The sequence below is a fragment of the Barbus barbus genome (genome assembly GCF_936440315.1).
Source record: "Barbus barbus genome assembly, chromosome: 45".
In the NCBI taxonomy this organism is placed as follows: Eukaryota; Metazoa; Chordata; class Actinopteri; order Cypriniformes; family Cyprinidae; genus Barbus; species Barbus barbus.
The window spans coordinates 20,959,801-20,984,464 of record NC_136723.1 but is presented as its reverse complement, the minus strand read 5'-3'; the positions used below and the strand labels follow the sequence as shown (position 1 = coordinate 20,984,464).

General features: G+C 35.3%; 1 protein-coding gene across 1 annotated transcript; it reads left to right on the top strand.

The window, feature by feature from the left end:
- Window positions 1–8,087: 8,087 nt before the first annotated feature.
- On the top strand, window positions 8,088–11,670 carry tdgf1 (teratocarcinoma-derived growth factor 1; the record flags this gene model as incomplete). Its single annotated transcript, XM_079407364.1, has 6 exons — window positions 8,088–8,104; window positions 8,177–8,226; window positions 8,313–8,468; window positions 9,412–9,526; window positions 9,613–9,722; window positions 11,570–11,670. 6 exons carry the CDS (start codon window positions 8,088–8,090, stop codon window positions 11,668–11,670), a joined length of 549 nt encoding a protein of 182 aa, XP_079263490.1.
- Between the last annotated feature and the right edge of the window lie 12,994 nt (window positions 11,671–24,664).

Genomic DNA, 24,664 nt, shown 5'->3' with positions numbered 1-24,664 from the left:
ATGAAGCTGTCAGTGGATGAACGAGATTGGATTTAACAAGATTGCAATGTTCTTTTGCATGAACGAACCATAAAATGTGCATTTATTTAGAATAGCTCATCTAGTAGCATGTATTTTATTAAGCTTCTTAATTTAACCAGGACAGGCAATTAAATATAAACACAGTACAAAACAAATGCAGACAAAAAAAAAAAGCTATTTGGAACATTTGCACATTATATAACACATTTAGCAGGAAATCATCACTTATCAAGCAATAATATATGAAATTGCTTCTGTGTTTAATTCTAAAATAGCATTACTGGATTGTACCTTCATGCTATATTTAAAAGCAATAAAACTGTGTTTATTCCTAGCGATATTAATTGTAATTTCATGAGTGCACTGCATCTAATACTGCTGTCCTGTCAACATAACAAAAGTGTATTTCTGTGCATAAATGATTAATAAAAAATGCTTGCTTACCCATCTGGCTGTTCTCTGTCTAATAAGCATCTGGAATCAGAAGCAGCTCTTATAAGTGTCAACTGTAACTAAACTAGCCCGTGTAACCAGGGCTCTTGACCTGGCTATTTTTAATGCCACCAGCTGCCACATAACTCTGTAACTCATTAGAATTGACAGAAATGCTTGTTTGCATTCATTTAAAATATTCTTTTGTATTTCACCAGATACTGCACTAGACTATATTACAATAAACCTGTGACTAAACGGATGTTGTTTTGTCAGCCTTGTACATAATGATTAAAGTGGTGTCAGATTTCAGAATAAAAATGAGTTTCATCATGACAAGCGCTGATGATGGAGCTGATAATTAACACACTGAGTTTAGGTGATACATGACACAGTAGACAATTAAAAGTGGGTTATTTGCTTCCTCAGAAATTGGGCGAAAGGATCAAGTAGAGTGTTTTACAGTCTTGTGTTCAATATAGCCACTAGAGCATGATGTTTGCAACGGTTGCAGGTTAAATATGTTATGAATGTACACTCTGCATATGACCGGGTACAGTAAAGTTGTGAGTAAAAAATAGCCACAAACAAGTTGTTCCTTTAAGGGAATAGTTCACCCAGAACTATTTACTCAGATGTACTCCCCCTCAGGCCATCCAAGATGTAGATGAGTTTGTTTCTTCATCAGATTTGGAGAAATGTAGCATTCCATCACTTGCTCACCAATGGATCTAGTGAATGCAGTGAATGGGTGCCATCGGATTGAGAGCCCAAACAGCTGATAAAATCGTCACAATAATCCACAAGTAATCCACACCACTCCAGTCCATCGGTTAGCATCTTGTGAAGCCAAAACTGTGTGTTTGTAAGAAACGCATCAAGCCGTTTTTAACTTTAAACTTGGCTTCTGACTAAAATACGAGTCCATAATCCATAATAACATTGTTTTTGTGTTTTGGCTTGTAAACTGTTTTGGCTTGTAAAAAGGGCAGTCATGGCCTAATGGATAGAGAGTTGGACTTGTAATCCACACCACTTGTTTAATCCACGCTGTTTGGACTCTCATTCTGACGGCACCCATTCACTGCAAAGCATCCATTGCTGAGCAAGTGATGGAATGCTACATTTCTCCAAATCTGATGAAGAAACAAATTCATTTATATTTTGCATGGCCTGAGGGTGAGTACATTTCCTGCAAATTTTCATTTTTAGAGGAATTATTCCTTGTAACACTTACATAAACTGCATGCATATTATCAAATGTTTATATAACTCATTTCATTGTGCTGTTGTTGTATGCAAAAAAAAAATATTTCAATTGTCACCAAGTTTGCACCCATATTGTTTTGCTCTTTTAATCTCAGTGCTGCTCATATGAAAACTGTTCATTTTGCATCGTATTTGTCCCTGTTTCTCACAGAAGTTGCTGACATCCTGAATCTTAACCTTTCAAACGGAGTGAAGAAACAGTGCGGTGCCATTCAGAAGGCAGACAGCTCATTAGGAGACAGAGCGCCAACCTTTGCATGGCTGATAATGATTCAGCTGTCATTACAGTGTCAGTTTTCAGAATGAAAATCACAATAATCAGCTCTGTCAAATGTTCCCCATAAGAAGCAGAAACTGGCACTCGCTGTCACTGCCAAGAACGACATATTCAATCGATAATGCATTGTAATAATGCAATGCATGTATCCTAATTAGAATATTTCATTACAGCAAACCAAAGGCAAGTTAAGTATTTTGGAACAACATTTAAGGAAAAGTTCACCTAAAACTCTAAATTCATGCCCAGAACTCTTTTGCATTCAATGACAGCTCATGTAGTGACCATCTGGACAAAAAAAAAAAAAACACAGTAAAAGCAATATAAAGGCACCATGAAAGTGCTTTTCATGAGGAAAAAACTCAAATTCAAGGCCAGCAGCAATCTCACCTTTTGTTTTCATGATAAAATGGCAATTAGGTTTGGAACAACATGAAATGAGTTTTCATTTTTGGGTGAACTATCCTATGGATTCTTCTTTTTTTTTTTTTTAAGGTAATTGCAACTTTTTGTTTACAATTTAGACTTTATTTCTCACAATTCTGACTTTTTTTTTCCTCAGAATTGCAAGAAAATGTCAGAATTGTGAGATAAAAACTCAAAAGTATAAGGAAAATATAAACTTTCTCACATGATAGACTTTTTTGTCAGAGTTGCAATTCCGAGTTTATAAATTGCATATCGACTTTTTTCTCATAATTGCGAGAAAAATGTCAGAACTGTGAGATAAAACCCCAAAATTCTAAGAAAAAAGGCTGACTTTTTTTTATTTTGCAGTTCTGAGGTTTTTCTCTGAATTTAGAATTTTTTAGTCTAAAAAATAATGAAAGGTAAATCGCAGCTCTCACAATTCTGACTTTTTCTTCAAAATTGCGAGTTCATATCTGACAATTCTGAGTTTATATCTCGCATGTTGATGTTTTTTCTCAGAACTGTGAGAAAAACAGAATTATGCGATAAAAACTCAAAATTCTAAATGAAAAGAAAATCAGAATTGCAAGATATTAACTCAGAACTGCATAAAAACTTCCCTGTAAACATGCTGAAACACCTAATGGGCCTGCACTGGCGTTATCCAGAGGCTTGTTAATTATGGGAATGAAACACAAAGATATGTAAATTAATTATGAGCCAGCAGGGGGCTCGTATGAGTTAGCGAGATCGCTCTGTCTATACACGCTCTTAACCCGAGAGCTACTGCAGAATGAAAGCGCCGGTGTCTCATTTCCTCGTCACGCAGCAGTCGGCTGAATCGGGGATCAAATCCCATGTCATATGATGATGAAGTTACATGGATTTAATGGCCATTGACATTATTTACGTGCTTTGAGTTTACTGCTGATTGTGTTGGAAGACAGCTTCAATCCATTCATTCACTTTGCTCTGGTGGAAATCTAATTAGTGCTACAACGAGTAAAATGAGGGTCAAATAGATACTTTAGAGATGTGATTCCTCAAATCACGCATCTTGATGAGGAGAGATGCTCTTTACACAGAAGAAAAATTACTTCATGAGTAAAAAAAAAAAAAAAAAGATTATACAGCCTTGCATCTGGAAAAAAACTTCCGATTCACAAAACAAATGTGTTCTGGGTAGTTACTAGGTGGTTGCTAGGGTGTTCAGGATGGTTGCTAGGGTGTTGCTATACAATTGTATCCTGGGCAATTGCTAAAGTGTTCTGGATGGTTGCTAGGTTGTTGCTAGGGCGTTGCTAGAGTGCCCTGGGCAGTTGCTAGACAGTTGCTAGGGTGTTATAGGTGTTTGCTTGGGCACTGCTATACAATTGTGTCCTGGGCAGTTGCTAGAGTATTCTGGGTGGTTGCTAGGGTGTTCAGGATGGTTGCTAGGGCACTGCTATAAAATTGTGTCCTGGGCAGTTACTAAAGTGTTCTGGGTGGTTTGTAGGTGGTTGCTAGTGTGTTCTGGTTGGGTGCTAGGGCATTGCTATACAATTGTGTTCTGGGTGCAGTTGCTAGGCTACTCTGGGTAGTTGCTAAGGTGTTCTGGGTGGTTGCTAGGGCGTTGCTATGTAATTGCTAGAGTGTCCTGGGCAGGGTTAGGGTTAGATGGTTGCTAGGGTGTTCTGGTTCCTACTTCTACTTCAAATTATTATATAGTGTACTAATACTAAGTTTTTTTGTTTTTGTTTTGTTTTGATCATTTTCACCTGCCGGACCATAAACCAGGTAGGAAACTTCCCACAGACAGATATTAAAGGAGGAACCGTCATGTTGTGCACAGGCAAGCATCACTTACAATTTCCTAGCAATTGCATTTGAATAGTAGTCTAATTTAAAAGACAAGTGAACGGTACAAGCAGGCACATTTAATCTGGATTTGTCCCCTCAAATGGGCATCTCGCTGCCCACCTCTGCTACTCTAATTACCTCACACATTCCCCTGGCAGCAACATGACAGACTGTCAGTCGTACCAGCAAGAAATGCACCTGTGAGCAGAAAGAATAAATCACCTTTTGACTCCTCCTGCGTCTGTAACAAAAGTGCAGCTCCACAGTTGACCTGAAGACAGCAGCAGCACAGACTCATGACCTCGGCTGCTCATTACACGCGATTTAATCCTTCTTCATGTGAATGAATTATCTAATTAAACCTCTTTAGCCCATTAGCAAACACAAAATGCATGCATTTATGAACTCTGCTTTGCATTAAATTAAGCAAATGGAATCCAAATTAAATTGCATATGAAATAAATAAACTAGAAATAAATAAATAAGCTTGCTGCTATGTTAGTGTTTTGGTGATTGGACATTGATATACGGTTGCTAAGCTGTTGCTAGGGTGTTCTAAGTAGATATGGATTTAGTTAAACTTTTTAAAATTTGTTTTTATCATCTGTGATAATGTATTTGTAGTGTTTATGTATTTGTATTTTCAATCATGAACCCTAAATATGAACAATAATAAGAGTTATTTTAGTATTAGTTATATAGTTTATTTACTAGGTTTAATATTTTAAATTAGCTTTTATTTTTATATTTTCAGTTTTCATTTTAATTTTAGTATACATTTTAGCAATTTATCTGCTTTTGTCATTTTTATTTGTTTTTTTACTTTAATACTTCTATTTAGATTTAATTTATTTTTATTTCAGTTTGAGTCATTTTAGCTTAAACATTTCAGTATTTTTTTGTTTTTCAATTTTAAAAAACTTGTTTTCCAGCTTTATTTCTATTACTGAAAACAATTTTTAATAGTTTTAGTTAATAATAACACTGATAATGATGTACTTTTACCATTTTATTCATTTGTTTGTTTTATATATTACTATTTCACTTTTATTTCAGCTTTAGTCATTTTTAGTACTTCAACTTAAATGTGTTTAAACAACATTATTTTAGTTCTAGCTTCATTTCAATGACTGAAAACATTTTTAAGAAGGTTTAATTTTTAGTTAAAAGTAACAACATTGATGGTGATGAGCTTTTGACTTTTTATTTTTATTTAATTCCTTTTTTAGTTTTTGTTTTAGCCATTTTCAACTAATTTATTCAACTTCAACTTATTTATTTCAAACATTTTTATTGCATATTTAAGTTTATTTCATTTACCAAGGCAACATTCTTAATTTTGGTTTAGGTTTTTTTAAGCATTTTATTTTTTATTCTAGCTTTATTTCAATGACTGAACATGATTTTTAATAGTTTTATTTTTACTTAATTTCATAAAAAGGTCATGGGTCTCTTGCTCAGGGGTCAGAGGTGGCTGTCATGCAATATAGCAGCATCTATAATGTCAAGCACAACATGGAAAGCACTCAGTCTGACCTTTAGCCTTTCAGGTTTGGCCTGCATCACACACTCCATCAACTTTATTTAGCAACTGGTCGACGTCTGCGTTAAAGATCATTCCTCTATAGATGGACAGAGCAGCTGCTCTGTTGAGAAACAATTCCCAGCAACAAGTAGAGGAAATGTTGGCATGAATGTCAAATAACATTAATGGCACTACAAGAAAAGCTCTCCCAGCGGTGATGCATTGTGCCTGGAAATGAAAAATGCATCAACCTGAGCCATGTAATTTGCATGTAATTTCTTTTTAAAAAGGATGATTTTTCCCACCAGACTAAATGAACTGTTTTTTTTTTTTTTATTATTATTATGCAAAAGGCAGACATACATTAAATGTGAAATGTAAAACAGGACAGCTCAATCACTGAAGCTTGCATTTATATAATATTATGCTTTTTCTGTTTAAAGACATTAATTTGTTACTTTAAATGGAGATTTATGAAGAGAGAGAAACCAGGGCACATATACTGAAGTGTATTTGACGTGCCTGGTTGTGTAGTTGAAACGAAAGAACGGCAAACTAAAACATTTGAAAGTTCTTCACCTCTCGGGCTCCAATAGCAATCAGCTAATTAGAAACCAATAACACAGCATATGGACAGAAATAGAGCAGGATGTGCCTGCTGTGCTTTACGCTCCTCTTTAAAGAAGCGAACCGCATCAAACGTCCAAAAATCCTCAAAGAAAACTTACTCTAATTACTTTAGGTGTTCGGCGGTTATATATACCTGCTGCCACTCCTTTGGAAATGTCAGCCTGTGGGAACAAAATCACCAGAGAATTAATTTGATTTTCATGCAAAAATGTTACAAACAAAAAAGAAACCACGGCAATTGAGTATTATTCTGGAAGCACAGGTCAGACTGTGCCTCAACAACAACAAACACCAAACTAGCTCAACAATAATTTGATATTTATATCTGGTTTTCAAATTAAGAGATATGCACTTTACTACAGCTAGACAATAAAAACAATACATAAACACACAATTAAATGTAATGAAAAAAGTGCAATTAAAAAGTACACTTTAGGAAAAAGCAGCATAGGTGTTGTGCACTGGATTGTCCAAGTATTACGAATAAATTATGTAAATTTGCATTGAATGAAAAAGAGGCACTCAGGAATAAATAAATACTTATATGAGTTAATAGAACTGTGAAGGGAAAAATATGTGAAAACAGTAAAAGCTTGATTAATTAATGTTTCTCAGGAGTTTAAAAACTTTGCCTGGAATCCAGACAAAAACAAAACGCCAGAATAAATGATGAAAATAGCCCAAATAATAATAAGCAGCCTGCATGAATGTGTTTTTAAGTGACTAAGCAATGATCTAAACCATATGACAAAAATATTTTTTCTAGCCAAAAAATATTTTAAATATCTGCTAAATATATGTTGAAAACAGTGAAGTTCAATTAAACATATTTTTGAAATAGACAATATTTTTACTTTAAAACTTCACATACCAATATATTTAATGTGAATTAAATAGTCTGTATCAAAAGTAGATTTATAATGGCTTATTAATGTTTGTTTATATATATAGTATTTTTTACATCGTAAAGTTTTTCATCAAAAGTGGCACCATGAATGTATTTTCTTAGATTTAAATATATGAAAAGCAAAATGTATTTTTAATACATAATTAATGTATTAAATTAATGAATTGAAAATATTTATACAAAAATGTAAATATAAAATATATTAACAAATATATTTTAGCAAATATTTTGTTTGGCCATTTTTTGTCTATTTGAAATAGTTTTTAAATGGTATTCAGATTAGACGTCATACTGAATTATTAACAATGCCGTGAGGGATACACTTGACTTTACAATGGCACGCACTGTATAAAAGTCCCAGATCAACTTTCAAAACGTTTTATGGAGTTGCATCTTCGTTTTAATTTTTATCACAAATTAAATATGGCGCTAAGGTCTATAATCGAAACGTTTTTCACTTGAGAAACAAAGATACTTGGTACAATCCCGCATTAAAGAGTATCAAAGTGCTTTGACGGCGACTGGGCGCAGATTGAGCCTCTGCTTCTCTGTGATACTGAAGAGAATCGATTCGCTTCGAAACCGGTTTGACTGACGCTCATTTGCATTAGTTCATGACTATGGGGGGGTTTACAGGTGTTAATGGCGCGTCATGAGGGAGTCTGAAGCCCTAAAGATAAATAACAGACCCTGCAGAGGATGTTCTGGTCATTTGGTGTAACACTGGAGATGTTTTGATGCTGTTGGGTCAGCTCTGTTTTGTTGGGAGCGGAATTATGAATCAACTATTCAGGTGAGCTAATGATTCACGATTCGTTCGCTTGTCTTTCTCTTCGGGCCTCACATTTTCTGTTCTTACCTACAGCTTCTTGCTGTCTGCTGTGGTGGTCTGTCGAGCGGTTTCGTCTGAATCAGGTAGAAGTCGGATCTTTACCATGTTTATCTATAGGTTACGCGTTTTCATCGCTCCTTTATAAAATGGATTCGCGTTTTTCTCCCAGGATGTGAAGGAGCAGAATGTGGGAAAGCTGGAGTTTCTGGAAAGCCAAACCATGACGCGGAATTCTTGAATAAGTTCAACGAAATGAACACGCAAACGCCGCAACGTCAACACCGCAACGCCGAGGCCGTGTTACCGTTCATAGGACTGACCGGAGGTGAGATCATCATTAGGCCCACCACACAGCGAGAGAGAGAGAGAGAAAAAGATTATTCTGTATAACTGTAAATAAATAATTGATTTTTTTTTTTTTAAGGAGTAAATTAACAAAGGCCTACTAGTTAAAAAAAAAAAATAATTAAATATTTTTTTACAGTCAAAATTCCTCATATTAATCAGCATCACTTGCTTTTTCTTTGAATTTGTGTAATTTTGTTTTACACTATTTTTGTCTAATGCATCCTAACAAATCAAGGCCTTAGAAGGAGCAGAAAGTCTTACATTCATAAAGTCATGGTATTACATATTGCATGCACTGCAAATAACAAAACAAATTATTTTCTTTTCCAATACAAATATCTAAACATGGCAAATGGGACAAAATTAAATGAGTTCATGCTTTAAAAAAAGAACAAATATTTGTCAATTGTGTATTAACTTTTGAATTAAGTTGATTTTTCTGAACCTACTCTCAGATATTTGTTCTTGCTTTAACCATAAACTCATTTTGATCTCATGAAGATCTCTTCATGGCATTATGCTTCGTGAGTAAATGTATCTTGATTTAAGAATCGTTAGACATTTGCACTGGAAAATGACAAAATTACAGAGGAAAGCATCACGATTCTAGAATGATCGGTTGCACTTTAATTGCACAGCACTTACAAACACAAACCAGAGTAAGCAATGTGCATGAGGTAGAAAACTGCGTTTTGAGCATTTAGGCTGGAGTTGAGTGGATCTATCCATTTATTAATGGGAATTCCAGTGTTGTCAGGCGTAACGGCCTGCACAGTGTCTGGATGGTTCATGTTGTGTTGGGAAACAGATGTTGGTAGCAGCTGTTTAGATTACACCTCATAAATTTTGTAGGAAGGGGCTGCTGTTTTGTGTTTGCATCTTTGTACTTATCATCTTTACTCTGCTTTTTCTCATTTCAGTTTCTAAACAAAGCCGTACCTGCTGCAAGAACGGTGGTATGTGCATTTTGGGAAGCTTCTGCGCCTGTCCTAAGTACTTCACCGGCCGGAGCTGCGAATACGACGAGCGCCTCAGGTAATTAAATGATGTCAGGATTGAGCTGCGTGGTACTGGTGTAGTTGCACAAGGTTTTTTTTGAATGATTGTTTTTATTTTGCCAGAGATTGTGGTGTGATTCCACATGGAGAGTGGGTTCAGAAAGGATGCTCGTACTGCAGATGTAGATATGGATTTCTGCACTGCTTCCCGCATGTTTTCAGCAAAGGCTGTGGTGAGTTTATACAAGCATGTTTTGTTGTCTTGCTCTGTTGTTGTTTATCTCCAACTAAACCAGTTACAGCGCCTTGAAGGAAGTTAAGTGTGTCTGGCATCATGTTATCAACTTTCCTTACTGTCATATAATGAAATTGGCCCCTAAAATGACCTTCTTACTCCGTATTTATGTCTTGTTTTCTGTCCAAATATCTAAACATTCGGAAATCAAGATACATTTACCTAAAACCAAAATGGCATAATATATGATCTTGTTTCCTAAAAAACAAAAACAAAGTGTATGCTTAAAACAAGGAAAATATCTGCCAGATTTGTTTTCTTATTTTAAGCTTAAATTTGCTTCCCTTTTATTTAATTTTGTTGTAATTTTTTTCTAATTATTTAGCTTCTCATGTAAATGTATCCAGATTTAAGAATGTTTAGATATTTGTAATAGAAAACAGGGGCGCCGCTACGGTTTCTGGACCCCCTGGACAGCATATGAAGAGTTAATTTGCAAAAAAAAGATCACTCTGGTTTTTAACAATTTTCAAAAATCATTTTGCATTCCAATTAATTTCAATCAAACTGCAATTGGGTTATTTTGATTAGGTACAAAATTACAAAAAAAATACTAGCTAACGAACACAAAAACATGATTCTTGAGTTATCTGTTTTTGCAAATAAACTCTTCTCATTCACTCGGGCCACGCTTTCTGGGGGGTGGGGATGTGTGGATGGCTGGGGAGTGCCCCCCTCAGTAATCGCGATCGGGGGGTGTTCCCCCTCTGTACAGATCGTGTTCCGCATTCCCCTCTGTAAATTAGAAATCGCGATCGCATTCCCCTTGTTTGAAGCAGTGTTTCTCCCTTGGGGGGGGCCCCCCTCCGTCATCGGGCCCTTAGAATAGTCCTACCACAAAATCGAAAACAAGACAAAAATACCACGAAAGTTATTTTTTCCAGTCAAAGGAACACATTTTATACAAGCCAAGACCCAATATGTCAAGTTATCTTTATTTAAAAATGTTTATATATTTGGACCGAAAAACGACAAAAATGAGTAAGAAAGTAATTTTTGCCTATTTTAGTGGCCATTTCCATTATATTACAGTGAGGAAGGTTGATAACATGATGCCAGACACACTATGGCAAGCCGTTTTGACTTTTATTCCTTCTCAGGATATGAATTCTTGATATCAACAATTCAATTTTTACTAGTTAAAATGCTAATTCTTGATATCAGGAATTATATTTCTACTAGTAACAAGGGCTATTTTTGATATCAGCAATTGCATTTCCACTAGTAAAAATGCTAATTCTTGATATCAACAATTAAATTGTTGATATCTGTAATTGTATTTTCACTAGTTAAATGTCACCATAGGCTGCCATTCAAAATCAATTGTTGATATCAAGAATTAATTTCTTACTAGTTGAAATTCCAATTTCACATATCAGAAATGCAATTCTTACTAGTAAAAGTCTATTCTTGATATCAACAATTTAGTTCTTGATATCAACAATTTAATTCTTGATAGCAAGAATTAGCATTTTAACTAGTAAAAATTGAATTGTTGCTATCAAGAATTCATATCCCGAGAAGGAATAAAAGTCAAAACGGCTTGCCATAGACACACTCTTAATATGCTGTAACTGGTTTAGCTGGAGATAAACAACAATAGACAGAAGTTCTCACCTCCAACGCTTCCCTAATAAGGCTGTGAATCACTGACTAGCGCTTGATTCAACCTGATGGCAGATGATCATTCAGGCCGTCTGCTGCTGCTTTGCTGTTTCTTCAAATAACATTCCTGTATATTATTTCGTGTGCACTTAGCTTTTTTTTTATATAACTTTCTTTCAGATGATTCTCAGGAAGTTCGGTGGTACCGTTCAAACTCCCTCAGAACACGGTCTTCTTCATTTGTCATGTTTGTTGCCTTTATTTTACCCTTTCTACTGTAAGTTAGTTTTCTTAACTAGGTTTTGTACATTTATGCTCTGTTAGACTAAGAACAAGATGTTTATTTTCTTTGACATTTAGGGCAGCATTTATTAGTGGCACTGAAATGCATTTTGCTTCCAGTGGAAGTGTAACTAGCTGTGTTAAAAGCAACGGTTTAGTGAAGGAACATGTATAGGATTTATATTGAAAATGTATTGTGTGTGTGTGTGTGTGTCAGTGCACAGCCGAACCAAACTTAATTCTGTCTGTTTCTATGTCTCTGTATGAATTTGTTATACAAGAGAATGCACTGGCTAAAAGTGAAGCTTTTTATATCCTGCATCTGTTTAAAAATATACATGTCATCTGAACAATGTGCTTGTTTTAAAGTCAAGTTCTCGCCTCATCTGTGCTGGAAACTTTGGTTTGCTGTGCTCGTCAGTGGAGAGAGAGGCAGATAATGCTCAGATAGCCTGTGATTGTTGACCTTTCGGCTATTTTCTCTTATCTTATATAAACAATCGTCCAGCCAATTGAGTTGCCTGGTGATGTACTGTAACACTCTGTGTGATTGAGCGAATTAATTTCTCATCTAATTAAAACTCGCATCAATAACTGAGATGACTGACTGTTTACTGACTTCAATTAAGCAATTTATCATGGGTGGCGAAAATTAGATTGGATCCCAGTAAACCGAGGCTATCAATAACCATGAGAGACTTTTGGGTGCAAAAAATTACTTGAAGTTTTAATTTAGTAAAAAAATTAATCTACACAATATTTGTATAATTGTTTCAAAGTTGTACATAATACAACGATTATTAGAGAAGAACATACTATTTGTCTTCCTATTTCAAAATTTCATGTTACTTGCCATTTCTTTGTAACTTTTAGTGAATTTTACTAGCAATTTCTGTGCCTGAGAGTTTCTATACCATTTGTTTTTGTATATAAAAAAAAGACTTTATTTGGGCCGAAAGCTCTCTTCCCTTTTAGTCTCTCAGAAACAGACTGAATAAACAGATACTCGGGACTCTTTTACACTACAATGCTGCTGTTCTCTTTGGTATTAATAGCTGGATGGGGTTGGCCAGACCATCCTAAGCCCTGCATCTTCTCCATTGTCAAGCGTGATAACGGCCTCATTCTGCATGGAGAATCTACTCTTACATGTCAAAGAGATGCTTATAGGGGTGTCTCATGTGATAAAGACTAGGATATGGCCCAGCCTGCTACTCAGGATTTAGGAACAGAAACAGTTTAGCTCTGTTTAACTCATTTTGATATTTATTTTTGTGTAAGGAGAAAGTCACAAATATTTATTCTCATTATTCCTAATTCTTATATTCTCATTATTGCAATAAAATACATTTTTATTCATTCTTACAAAAAACAATATGGCTATTGTTAAATACAATTAAAATGTTATATCAATACTGTTAAAAAGTTTGTATTTGGTAAAATATTTGTATTTTTGAAAAAAAAAATGCTCTTCTGCTCAAGGCTGTATTTATTTGATCAAAAATACAGTAAATGCTGTAAAAATTTGAAATATTACAACTTAAAATAATTGTTTTCTATGCGAATATAGGTTTAAAATATAATTTATTTCTGTGATCAAAGCTGAATTTTCAGCATCATTACTCTAGTCTTCTGTCACATGATCTTTCAGAAATCATTCTAATATGCTGATTTACTGCTCAAGAAACATTTCTGATTATTATCAATGTTGAAAAGTTGTGCTGCCAAATATTTTCGTGGAAACGGATACATTTTCTTTCATGATTTTTTGACAAATAGAAAGTTCAAAAGAACAGCATTTATTTGAAAACTTTTGTAACATTATAAATGTCTTTACTGGTACTTTTATCAATTTAATGCATCCTTGCTGAATAAAAATGTAGTAAAAAAAAGACCCCAAATTTATAATTAATTTCTTTTTTTAAATCCCTTTTGAGAAGAATGAAAAACAGCCTAAAATAAAAAAAAAGTAGGATATAAGTATGGTATATTTTCACAGAAATAATGTAAAACTTCTGAATAGTCCATAAGCAGTGTTATTTTAGTATCAATGAGATCCTATTTTTCTAAATTAAGTTTGTATTAATATTTTGTTTGTATATAATATACATTTTAATTTTGGTTTTAAATATTTTTTTTTACAAAAATATATGTCTAAATAGTTTTTAATCATATGTTTTAGTTTTAGTTATTTTAGTACATGAAATGAAAAATGTGGCTCTGGTAACTAACTGAAATAATACAAGTTTATTTATTTTATTTCAATTCAAACTGATTTCGATTCACAAGTTTTTTTTTTTAGGGTTTTAGTTTTAGTTAACTAAAAAAAAAAATTTGTCCTGCCATTTTTTATGCAAAATGTAACCTTTTCTTTTTGTTTTGTGATCTGAATTGTTCATTGGTCATCAAGCGTCAAAGTCAGAGTGTGTTGCCACAAAAGTTGAAGTTTTAAAGATTTTAGCCACTGTTTCCCTCAGCGTCCTTGTGACGCACCGTCTCCATTGAACTCTCAGGATTCGGCACCTCGAGGCCTTCGACTCTAAAGTGGCATTAGACATTCTTTAAGTTTCATTGATCCCCTTAAAATAAGCTGCTCTATCTTCTAACCTCCAGAGATTAATCCAGTAGCGACAAAGCTGGCCACATCGAGAGACTTTATTTTACTCCGTTTCCATTCTTTGAGCTTCAGGAAGTCCTACATTTTCCAGAGTCACGACATTCAGACGCTCTGGAAAGAGGATTAATGGGAGCGTTTAGAAAGTGACTCCTAAGAGAAACTCTCGCACTATAATATAATCGGTACTCGGCCCTGCTGGGAGACTCGTCCTCCATATGCGATTGTTTGCATGATAGCGTTTCATTTGCACAAACCGCTCGAGTCCTTTGATGGAGGCCTGGCATGTGGATTTAATTGGGCTGAAGGAGCTCGGCAGGAGTTTCCTCGCTGAAAAGGCCGGATGCATGGGATTACATGCAGGAAATCTGTCTGGGATTGTGCTGATTGGACGGGGGATGCTTTTGCAGCAATTGCAGGTAAACTTTTAAGTGATTGCATCACTTAAGGAAGAAAAACAAGGGTTGTTTCAAACCAGCTCCTGAGATGCAAGCGAATTTATCTTCATCTTTTCCGAGGTTCTATCCATTTGATGAGATACAGGAAGCACAAGCACTTCAAACGCTGCCTCTTTCTCCCTCAGCAGGTGTTCTTTCTCTTTTCCAAGTGTTTGATTCAACTTTAATGCTCATATAGTTTCATTGTCTTGGATATGCATGGATCAGCTCAATCCATGCTGGGAGTCATATACTAGTGATAAAAAGATGGTATTATTAATGCATGTCATATTTGACTGCGGCCCGTTTCATATGTGTGTGAAAGCACCAATCACAATCACAAATTTTATTTCCAATTTCAAGTAGCCCAAAGGTTTGCTCGAGCTCCCTCTGAAAGTATTAGACCGAAGTTTATTGAAGTTAGCCTGAAACTTCGTTAAAGCTTGCAGCTCAAGGAAAACTCATGAGATGAACACAGATCTCCCAAAATATAGACGGAGAACACTTTTGTTCAGGAGGAAGATCGTCTGTTTATCTCCATTTTTTTTCTCTAAGACAGCAAAGAGGTTAAATGGAGAGCATATATAGACTTTCTGACTCATGCGTTTGTCTTTATTTCTCCTTAAATATCAGCGACAAAGTCTGCAACGTGAATAAAAGCAACCTCTGAGTTTTTATAAAACGCAGTCATGGTATCTCAACATGCAAATATTATGATTGCACATGTGCATAACTTTCAACAGGTTTGTAAACGCAAAGTAACGCATTTCTCCAGGGGTAAACTTTGTTTTAAGGGGATAAAATACTTTAAAACCTTTAAATTAAAAATCGTTTAATTGGAGTCTCTATTGATATCAACAGCACTGAACTTGATTTCAGTGCTAAAGCAGTTCAGTGAGTCGTTGCTGATCTTTAAATCCACAAATAATGACTTTAATCTTGAATAAGGTTTTATGAATTTGCACTTAATCTCTAGTTGCCTTGCCTTGCCTAATCATATTCATGTAAATTATAGCAAATGCACTGAGACTACTTAAAAAAAAGTCTGGATTGACTGATTGATTTTAACCTGGAAATAAACAATATTTCAGTATTATGTAAATGTTCAAATGTAAAAAAAAAAAAGATTTGCCATAAAATGAAAAAAGAAATATTAATACAAATGTATATTTTATTCAAATAGTAGTAAATGAGAGGCAATAATCATGCTTAATAGTAGGCCATCATCTGTAAGTGTTATTATTGAATGTTTGACTTTGACCGGTTTCCATCTACATAATGACTATGAAATTAGAGCTGCATTAAAGGTTGTTCATGGCACACTGTTAATTTCATCTTTCACCAAAAAACACAAGGAAATTTGATTAATAATATTAATTACTATTACAATTCACAAAACTATGCACTTACCTCTGTACCTGTTTAAATGACTGCATCCATACAGCTATAGCATATGTGTTTATGTTATTTGTCCCTTTTTTCTCTCTCTCTCGCAAGACTGTGACAACAAAGTGGGTTCCGTATCGCAGCTAAAACTAGGAGAGTTATAAATGCAGAACAATACTGAAACTAAACAGAAAAACACAGAATGGCTCTGTAAGGCAGCTAACACTAGGGGAGTGATAAATGCAATACAATACTCGGCAAAGAGGAAGAGGAAGTCCATGGTTTAAGTAGGGTGTGTGATTGTGTGATAATTCTCAGGTGTGAGCGTGATTAGTGCAATCAGCTGTATGTGTGTCGTCAGTGCAATGGATGATGGGAATTGTAGTTCGTGGGTGAAGTGCAACAGTAGTGTGGTGCAAGAGTCCCTGTGGTGAGTGAGTGACCTCTGGTAGTGAGTGAATGGAAGTTCATGGCCAGGATTCGTGACACTCACATGCATGCACATTTCTGAATCTCACTTTTCAACTGCGTTGTCATTTCCACTAAAACGGTTTGGTATAAGAGTCTGGACCTCACGGTGTGTTTGTTATCCTGACACGTGTCTCAGGCCTGTCCCAGTGGAAAGCTGGTGTGACGGTGGCAAATGTCTCTTCTGTGTGGCAGTAAACAGAGGTAGATGGGGTAAACAGAGCGAGGGGCCGTCAGGGGCCAGGATTCGGGCTCCGGCGAGGGTCGGGGGATGCCGGTAATAGGGAGGGAGTGGAAAGTTAACAGTAAAGTGCTGTCTGACTTACACTCACACAACAGACAGCCCAGACAGAGGACATGTTTACCTCAGAGCTCTTCTGCAAGGGTGCATGAGAAAAAAGTAATTGCCTTGTCTTATTTTATCATCTCTCTCTCCCCGGTCACCCTTTGTACCTTCATCTTCACTTATCCTTTGTTCTCGCTCCTATTTCTTTTCCGTATGTCCCCTATCTTCACATTTCCCATGGCTATGTTTAAATGCTGCGTCTGCGCTGTGCCCTCTTGTCTGCTCGTTCCGAGATCTCTCTTCTTATCTGAAGGTGATATGGTAAGAAGGCAGGCCTGGACGGTCCTCTACAGCACTGATCCTCCACAGATGGGTCTGTTCCGATGGGTCACGGAGGGGCGAGATCAATAGTTAATCTTAGAACAAATATTTCCTTTTATTTTCTGAAAATAAAAGATGACATTAAATATGATTTTGTTTGCAACAAAAACACATGGTTGAGTTGAATGCATGAAACCATCCAAATTCAAGGTACATTTAAAAATGTTCAGTAATTTCATATTAAAACAAACTAATTATTTATTTGTTATAGTTTAATAGATCACAATACACAAATTATATATTATATTATTATATATCATATATATTATTATTCATTGAATAATAAAAAATATATATATTGATCATTTTCAGATATTCATAATATATTTTCAGTGTCTGATTTGTAGGACACTTTTTTTTTTACTTTTGTACATTAAACCAAAATATTATTAAAATAGAAATAAATATTAAAATAAATAAAAATACTACAATACTATTAATATTATTTAATTTATAACCTACATAATACATTGTAATAAATTATTATTATTATTAAAAAAAATATTGATAAATTAATATTTTTAATATTAATCTTTTGTACATTAAACTAAAATATCATCCTTTAAAGCTAATTATAACATTAAATATGAGTTAATTTTCAATAAATATTATAATATTTACAGTATATTATAATATACAATGCATTATAATCTATTCATATAATATATTAAAAATATGTATAATAAATAATATATTCATAAAAAATTATATTTTCAATGTTTGATTTAGTTTTTGTTTACTTAACATCAAAATAAAATTTTAGCATTTAAAGTACATTACTAAAGTAAATATGGGTTCTTTGCAATAATAAACATGGTTTGTGCCAATGTATGCATGAAACCATCAAAATTCAAGATACATTTAAAAATGCTGAATTCTTTAAATAAATAAAATATATATTAAAATATATTATTCATGTTGTAATGGTTCTAATATAATATATAACACATTACATTATATTATAATGATATTAGATGTTATATATTCATGCATTTTACACTTTTCAAATATTTGATTTTCAAGACATTTTATACATTTCTACATTAAACACATCAGTATTTGGTCACTCGATGTCCAGTGTAAAATCGGAAGCGAAAGCTCGGATCTACAGGCCATCTGCGTTCCAGTGGGATGAGCTTCATCTGGGTCAGGTGATAAAAATTCAGCTCAGAAAACTCACAGAGCAAGGATGTCAGAGTTTAGTTCTCCTCCAACCCGGTTAATTGCTTAAAGGCAGACTCGCAGAATTAAATATGTCTAATACAAGCGTGCCCATAACCCGTCCTGACGACAGACGTGCTGCATAAGAATCAAACCTTCCTCATTACACGAAGGGCAATTGGAGATGAATTAATTGACAGCCGGTACTGCCGTAATGAATCATAAATTAAACACACTGCAATCCAGCGCTCACATTCAATACCAAAGATGTGACATTTTTACACAAAAATTACTAGATTGATATGCCTGCAAAAACCACCAAGGAAAAAAAAAAGAGACTGATACTGAATACTAACTAGGCTTGGACATTTCTTAAGAATCTAATATACTTTGCATGGGGTTTTGTGCATTGCTATGTGGTTGCTGGGGCTAACTGCACACTGGCTTGTTACCTACACTCATATTAAGCCATAGTGATCATAGTGATACTTGACTTAGTAAACGTCACTAATGAATCTCACATTGCAATTAGAAGACAGCTTTAGGTTTTTGAACTCAATCACGGGGAAACTTGATTCTTTTCCACAAACTGGTTCTTTTGGACAATTCGATCAATGAACTAGTTTGTTTCCATAATAATGCAATGGCGAAACATACAAGCAATAATATCATTAAAGCACACAATAATGATGTTAAATGTGGATGTTTCATGTGTCTAAAGCATCCAGAGTTCAGTGACTGTTGGAGGAACTGGAGAACTGAATGATTCATTCATCACAGGATCCGATACGCCGCTGTTTTGGTACATTTCCAGTCGGAGTGTCTGAAATTGAGTTTTGATTGAGTAACTAGTACATCTGTGCTGCTCGAGCTGCAAACTGATTCAGATTCAGTCCGATTTGGTGAATAGGTTCAAATAGTTCACCAAAACGAACTGTTCAAAAGAATGATTCAATCATGAACCAGATGTCACTCTGGACCGCTCTGGATTACAGTTAATAATGTTGTAAATAATGATCAGGTTCTTGCACAGACTGATCGTTTCACTTCATAAGACCTCAATATATCATCATGAGTTAATTTTGTGTTGTCTGTATATGTTTTTTTGACTCTCAAAGTGACGGTAGCCATCGACTTACATTTTATGAATCACCAAGAATCACGATTTCAGCTAAAAATCACCTTCACTGTTCTATTGAAGAAGGAAAAAAAATCACCTATTGGATATCCTGAGGGTTTTGTCAGGCTTTGCATGAAAATACAAGCCAAACACGAGTGGGTAAATTCAGAGGCGCATGAGAGATGGAAAGCCAGTGCGAGTGGGAGTGAGACAGAGGAGTGATTGAGAGATAGGTGTGGGGGTTTGGAGGAGAGCGGAGACCAGCGGCCTGGACTGATTACTCCGGGAGTCACACGCTGATCCTGCGATCCATCATTCCCTCCATCTCTGGGATTACACTCCGTTTTAAGCTCCCAACACCTTGTTTCCCTCCAGGCTGGAGTTGTGTTGAACACAGAGAGCTTTAGACGCTGTGGATTATGGGCTTCTTAATTAAGTAACGCTGTTAGTTCATAAATCACATCGGCGGTGATGCAAAAGAACCGGACAATATCCTAAGGGCTCAGGGGAACCCTTAACTCTGAGCTTAAAAAGAGGCTTTAAATGCTTTGTTGGTTTTTTTTTTTTGATACTTTAATAATATGATATGTGCAGAGCTCGAAAAATTAAGTATTTATAATTATATTTTAAAATGCTCATAATCAAATTACAGTTACTATTTTTATGGTAACAATTACAAATTATTCACAGTAAATATTCATAATTTACAAGTAATTATTTTTTCCATGATACAGGGATTCCTGAACTTTTTTGTCAGTTAAACTCCCTTGACCTAAAATGTGTACTTAAAGTTTATAAAGTTAATATTTCAATAAATTTACAATATTTGTGTGCGCTCTGATTAAAATTTATAAACAAGTTATGTCAAAAGTAATCTAACAGTAATTCAAAAGTAGTCAGAATACATGACCTAAATTGAGTAAGTAAATCTTGATTACATTACTGAAAACTATTTTCAACATGTAATTTCTAATCAGTAACAGACTGCAATTTGTAAGTAATCTACCCAGCACTGAATATGTAATATGTAAAATTAAGTCAACACTGATCAACATTTCAAGTGGAAATGATGAAATCTGGTCCGGTCTACTTATGCTTTCAGCCTTCAAGACAAGTAATGTCCCCTTCTGGCTCCAGATGGACACGTATCCCTCACACACGGAAAGCTCTGTAATCTCAACTTCTTCACAGATTGAAGCCCTGTATAAACTTCACGTCTGTCAGCATATTTGACTGAAAATCCTATACAAACCACTTTCTCAAAGATTGTAAATCCTCCACACCGGATTTCCCAAGAATATCCGTAAACTTTTCAGCTATAGGAACGGCCGAGGCAAAGCAGGTAAACATTTTTAACACCTTAATAAATATATTTTGAAATATTTTTTATATATTAAAAGAAGCATGTACTCAAAGATGTGCACTCATGCATATACCAAAATCTATCTATCTATCTATCTATCTATCTATCTATCTATCTATCTATCTATCTATCTATGCATGCATTTACTTAAAGTCTCATTTGTGGTTTTTCTTTCATATGGGTTTACAAACAAACACACACAGTCTGTCTGGTTGTTTTCTAACTACCTGTGAGTCGATGAAGCTCATCTGTCATTAACACTCTGTGTGAGTTTGCAGGTCACAGAATCTCACCTCATCCTCACGGCCCCAAACCTGATCGATTCGTCAGTCCCTTCCCTTCCCTGCAGCACAGACGGAGTTCATTAGAGCCGTTAGCAACCCAAATCCTGGCAGATTGTGAGAATCAAACACTTGTCAAATTTAACAACAAATGTGACAGCATTGAACACACTCCTTCAAACTGAATCTAGTGCTGTTAACAATCTGTTAGTATAGATAAAAAGGTTTACTGATAACCACAGAGGGATTCACAGAGTGGTTTTTGCACTGAAGTCTCTTCTATTTTTGGAGACAAATCACTCGGTCAGCTCTGGCTGTTTCCACCCAGTCAATAAAGTCGCCTCACCAGTCTCTTTGTCTGAGCCTAATATCCACTTACCCCGAGGCAGCCCGGATCTCAAGAGAGCATCTCCTCAGGAGGAAACATGTCTGCGGGAGCTATGAAATTCACAACTTCTATCACTTGAACCATACAGCATGTTATAACCAGCACATACAGAGGTGCCGACACCACATTTTGTGATTAAACTCAACAGCATGTCTAGAAATTTCCACTGAGCAAGAAAGAGAACAAAAACGTTTGCCAAATGTGTCTACAAACAGCAGTAATTGTCATTTCTGAAGTATGCATGTGTCTGGAATAGCATACTATTTGTACTATTTTGTGGTTTAAGCACAGTATGCTACTTTTCTGTATTGAATCTCATTGAATACTAAATGAACTGCTGCATTTGCCAAAATATATAAGTGCATATATAGTGCATACATTCTATTTAATTATTAATGCGTTTATTTAAGCATGCACGAAAGAGAACAAAAATTGAGCCAAATTTGTGCAGTAATCATCATTTATGAAACATGCAAGTAAGAATGGATGTGTTTGGAATAGCATACTGCCATACTATTTGAACAATTTTGCAGTTTTAAGTCTATGCACAGTTTCGTACACTTTTCTGTATTAACTTAATACTTGGATTAACTTGCCAGAATAGGCTACACTAACAGTGCATCTTTTATTTATTTATGCATTTTTATATGCATTATCTATGCATGCATTTATTTAAGCATGCAAAAAAGAGAACGAAATGCTTTGTCAAATGTGTACACAAATAGCAGTAATCATCATATATGAAGCATGTAAGTCGGAATGGGTGTGTTTGGAACAGCATACTAGCATACTACTTGTACAATTTTGTAGTTTTAAGTCTGTACACTGTGCACAGCATGCATTTTTTCTGTATGCATTAAATACTTGAATGAATTGCTACATTTGCTACAATATATGGGGCTGTGCGCATTGATGATAAACAGCACACACATTATATTTCACACAATGCAATGCATTCAGATACACCCTAGTTTTTCATTTGCTCATACTAGTTTCTGCTCCTGCCGAAAGTGAAGAATTGAATTTAAAATGGAATTTTTGATGACTGGATGATGACACCCCCTGAATTAAACATGCAACACAATTACATCATATGACAATAATGCAGTTATCATTCAGATCGCAAATTCTGGATTTTGTACTGCATTATCCAGTAGACTATGAATCAGTAAGCAGTTCACTAACATGGCTGGGATTCTTCATCTGAGGGGGTTTTCAGTGGGTTTTTATATGTCTGTATGAGGTACATACCATATTGGTGTCATTCTGAAATGTAACACTGCCATCTAGAGGCTGGCATGAAATGTGACCGTAGATAGGCAGATAGGCATCGTGTTTCTGTCGCGTGTAAATGAGAACATGTCCTGTTGAAGATGTGCTCGGCTGCCCTTGGCACGAGATGGTCCTCACTGCAGAACACAAGATCCAGGGGGCGTGGTTGGATCTAGATCCAACTCCTCCAACCTTACAAATACCTGAACCTACCCGTCTCCACCCCCTGATCCCTAAACCCACCCATCTCCACCCCTAAACCTACCAATCTCCACGACTAAACCTACCAATCTCCACCCCCTAGATCTGGATCCAACCACGCCCCCTGAATCTTGTGGGCTGCAGCGAGACGCTCCTCTTCCTGACTGTTTGAAAGAATCGGTTGAATGAACGGTTCAGTGACACAAACATCGGTCTTTGTTGCCACCTGAAGGCGTAAGGATGTGACCTGCAGAAAAAGAAACTGAAAAATGAATGCATTGACTAATGAACCATATGAGCAATGACTAACTATGGCTCTTTATTTCCAACAAGTTCATTTTCTTGTCATTGTGTAATTAAAGTTAAAAGTTGAATTAATTAAAGTTATAATTAATAAAGTGTTTGAGCTTGACCAGAGCATATTTCTGAATGTCTGCTGAAACCAAAATGTATTAATAATAAAAAGAAGTTTCAAAAAACTGCAGCAAAGTTTCTGCGGCTTTGGATACAGTGGGAGCTGTTAGTTTAAATGGGCATGAAATCTCTGCTGTTTTTTTTTATAGCACAATGGAAGCGAGACAGATGGACAGTGATTGGCGTTTCTTTATCTTGCGATCACTCCACCGTCTCTAAGCATGTCACAACAAGCACAACAAAATTGAAAAATGAACAGGAGTGCAGGACAGATTTGCTGCTCCGTAACACAGTTTCTTCCAGAGCCGCATGTTCAACAGTGTGATGTGTTTGACAGCAGCTCTTACTGCCATATGAAACTCTCCAGGGAGAAATTCCAGCAACATACTCTTCCAAACTACTTTCAGGTTTGAGGTGGATTCAGCCGGTTCAGAGATGCTTGAATAATTCCAGGCAATACAACCTGTCAAACGCCTGGCCTAAATCCTCTAAACATGCATAATGATTCCTCAGGTCTGCTGCAGAAACATTCACTAAAGAACTGCAGGAGCATTAATTAAAAACTATATTTTTTTAGTGGTATGCCGAGGTTGTACCATCAAGCTTTGTGACAGTTTTATGCCCAATTAGATATCTCCATTAAATCAATTACAATAAAATATGAAGACTTGATTTGTGCAAATTAATATAACCGTTTCCAGAATGTGCTAACAGTTTCAGCTATAAAAAGATCTGTCTTACTGTAATTGCTCTGGTATATAAGACTGGATGAGTAATAAAACATTTGAAAGGCTCAACTTCACCCCCTGCTGTTTAAGACAGGATTCATTTACCAAAGCACTTCAGCAGTCAGATATACACTGGAGTCTGATGGGTGTGTAATTAAAAGAAAACAAATTCTAAAAAAGGTTTTTGTGAAAATTAAAAGAGCTTAAAATGCAATTTCTTATATATAATTTTATTATATTAATTGTTCATATAAAATGATACATTTCACATGTAACATTCAAAAGTTTGGGGTCAGTAAGGTTTTTTAAAAATAAATTACTACTTTAATCAAGGACGCATTAAAATGGTCAAAAGTGACACTGTAAAAAAAAAAAAAAAAAAAAGTTGAGCCAACTTAAAATTTTAAGGCAACCAGCTTCAGTAGATTTTTGACTTTTCTCAACTTGTTTTTTAAGTTTATACAACAAAAAGTGTTGAATCTCCTACAAAAAT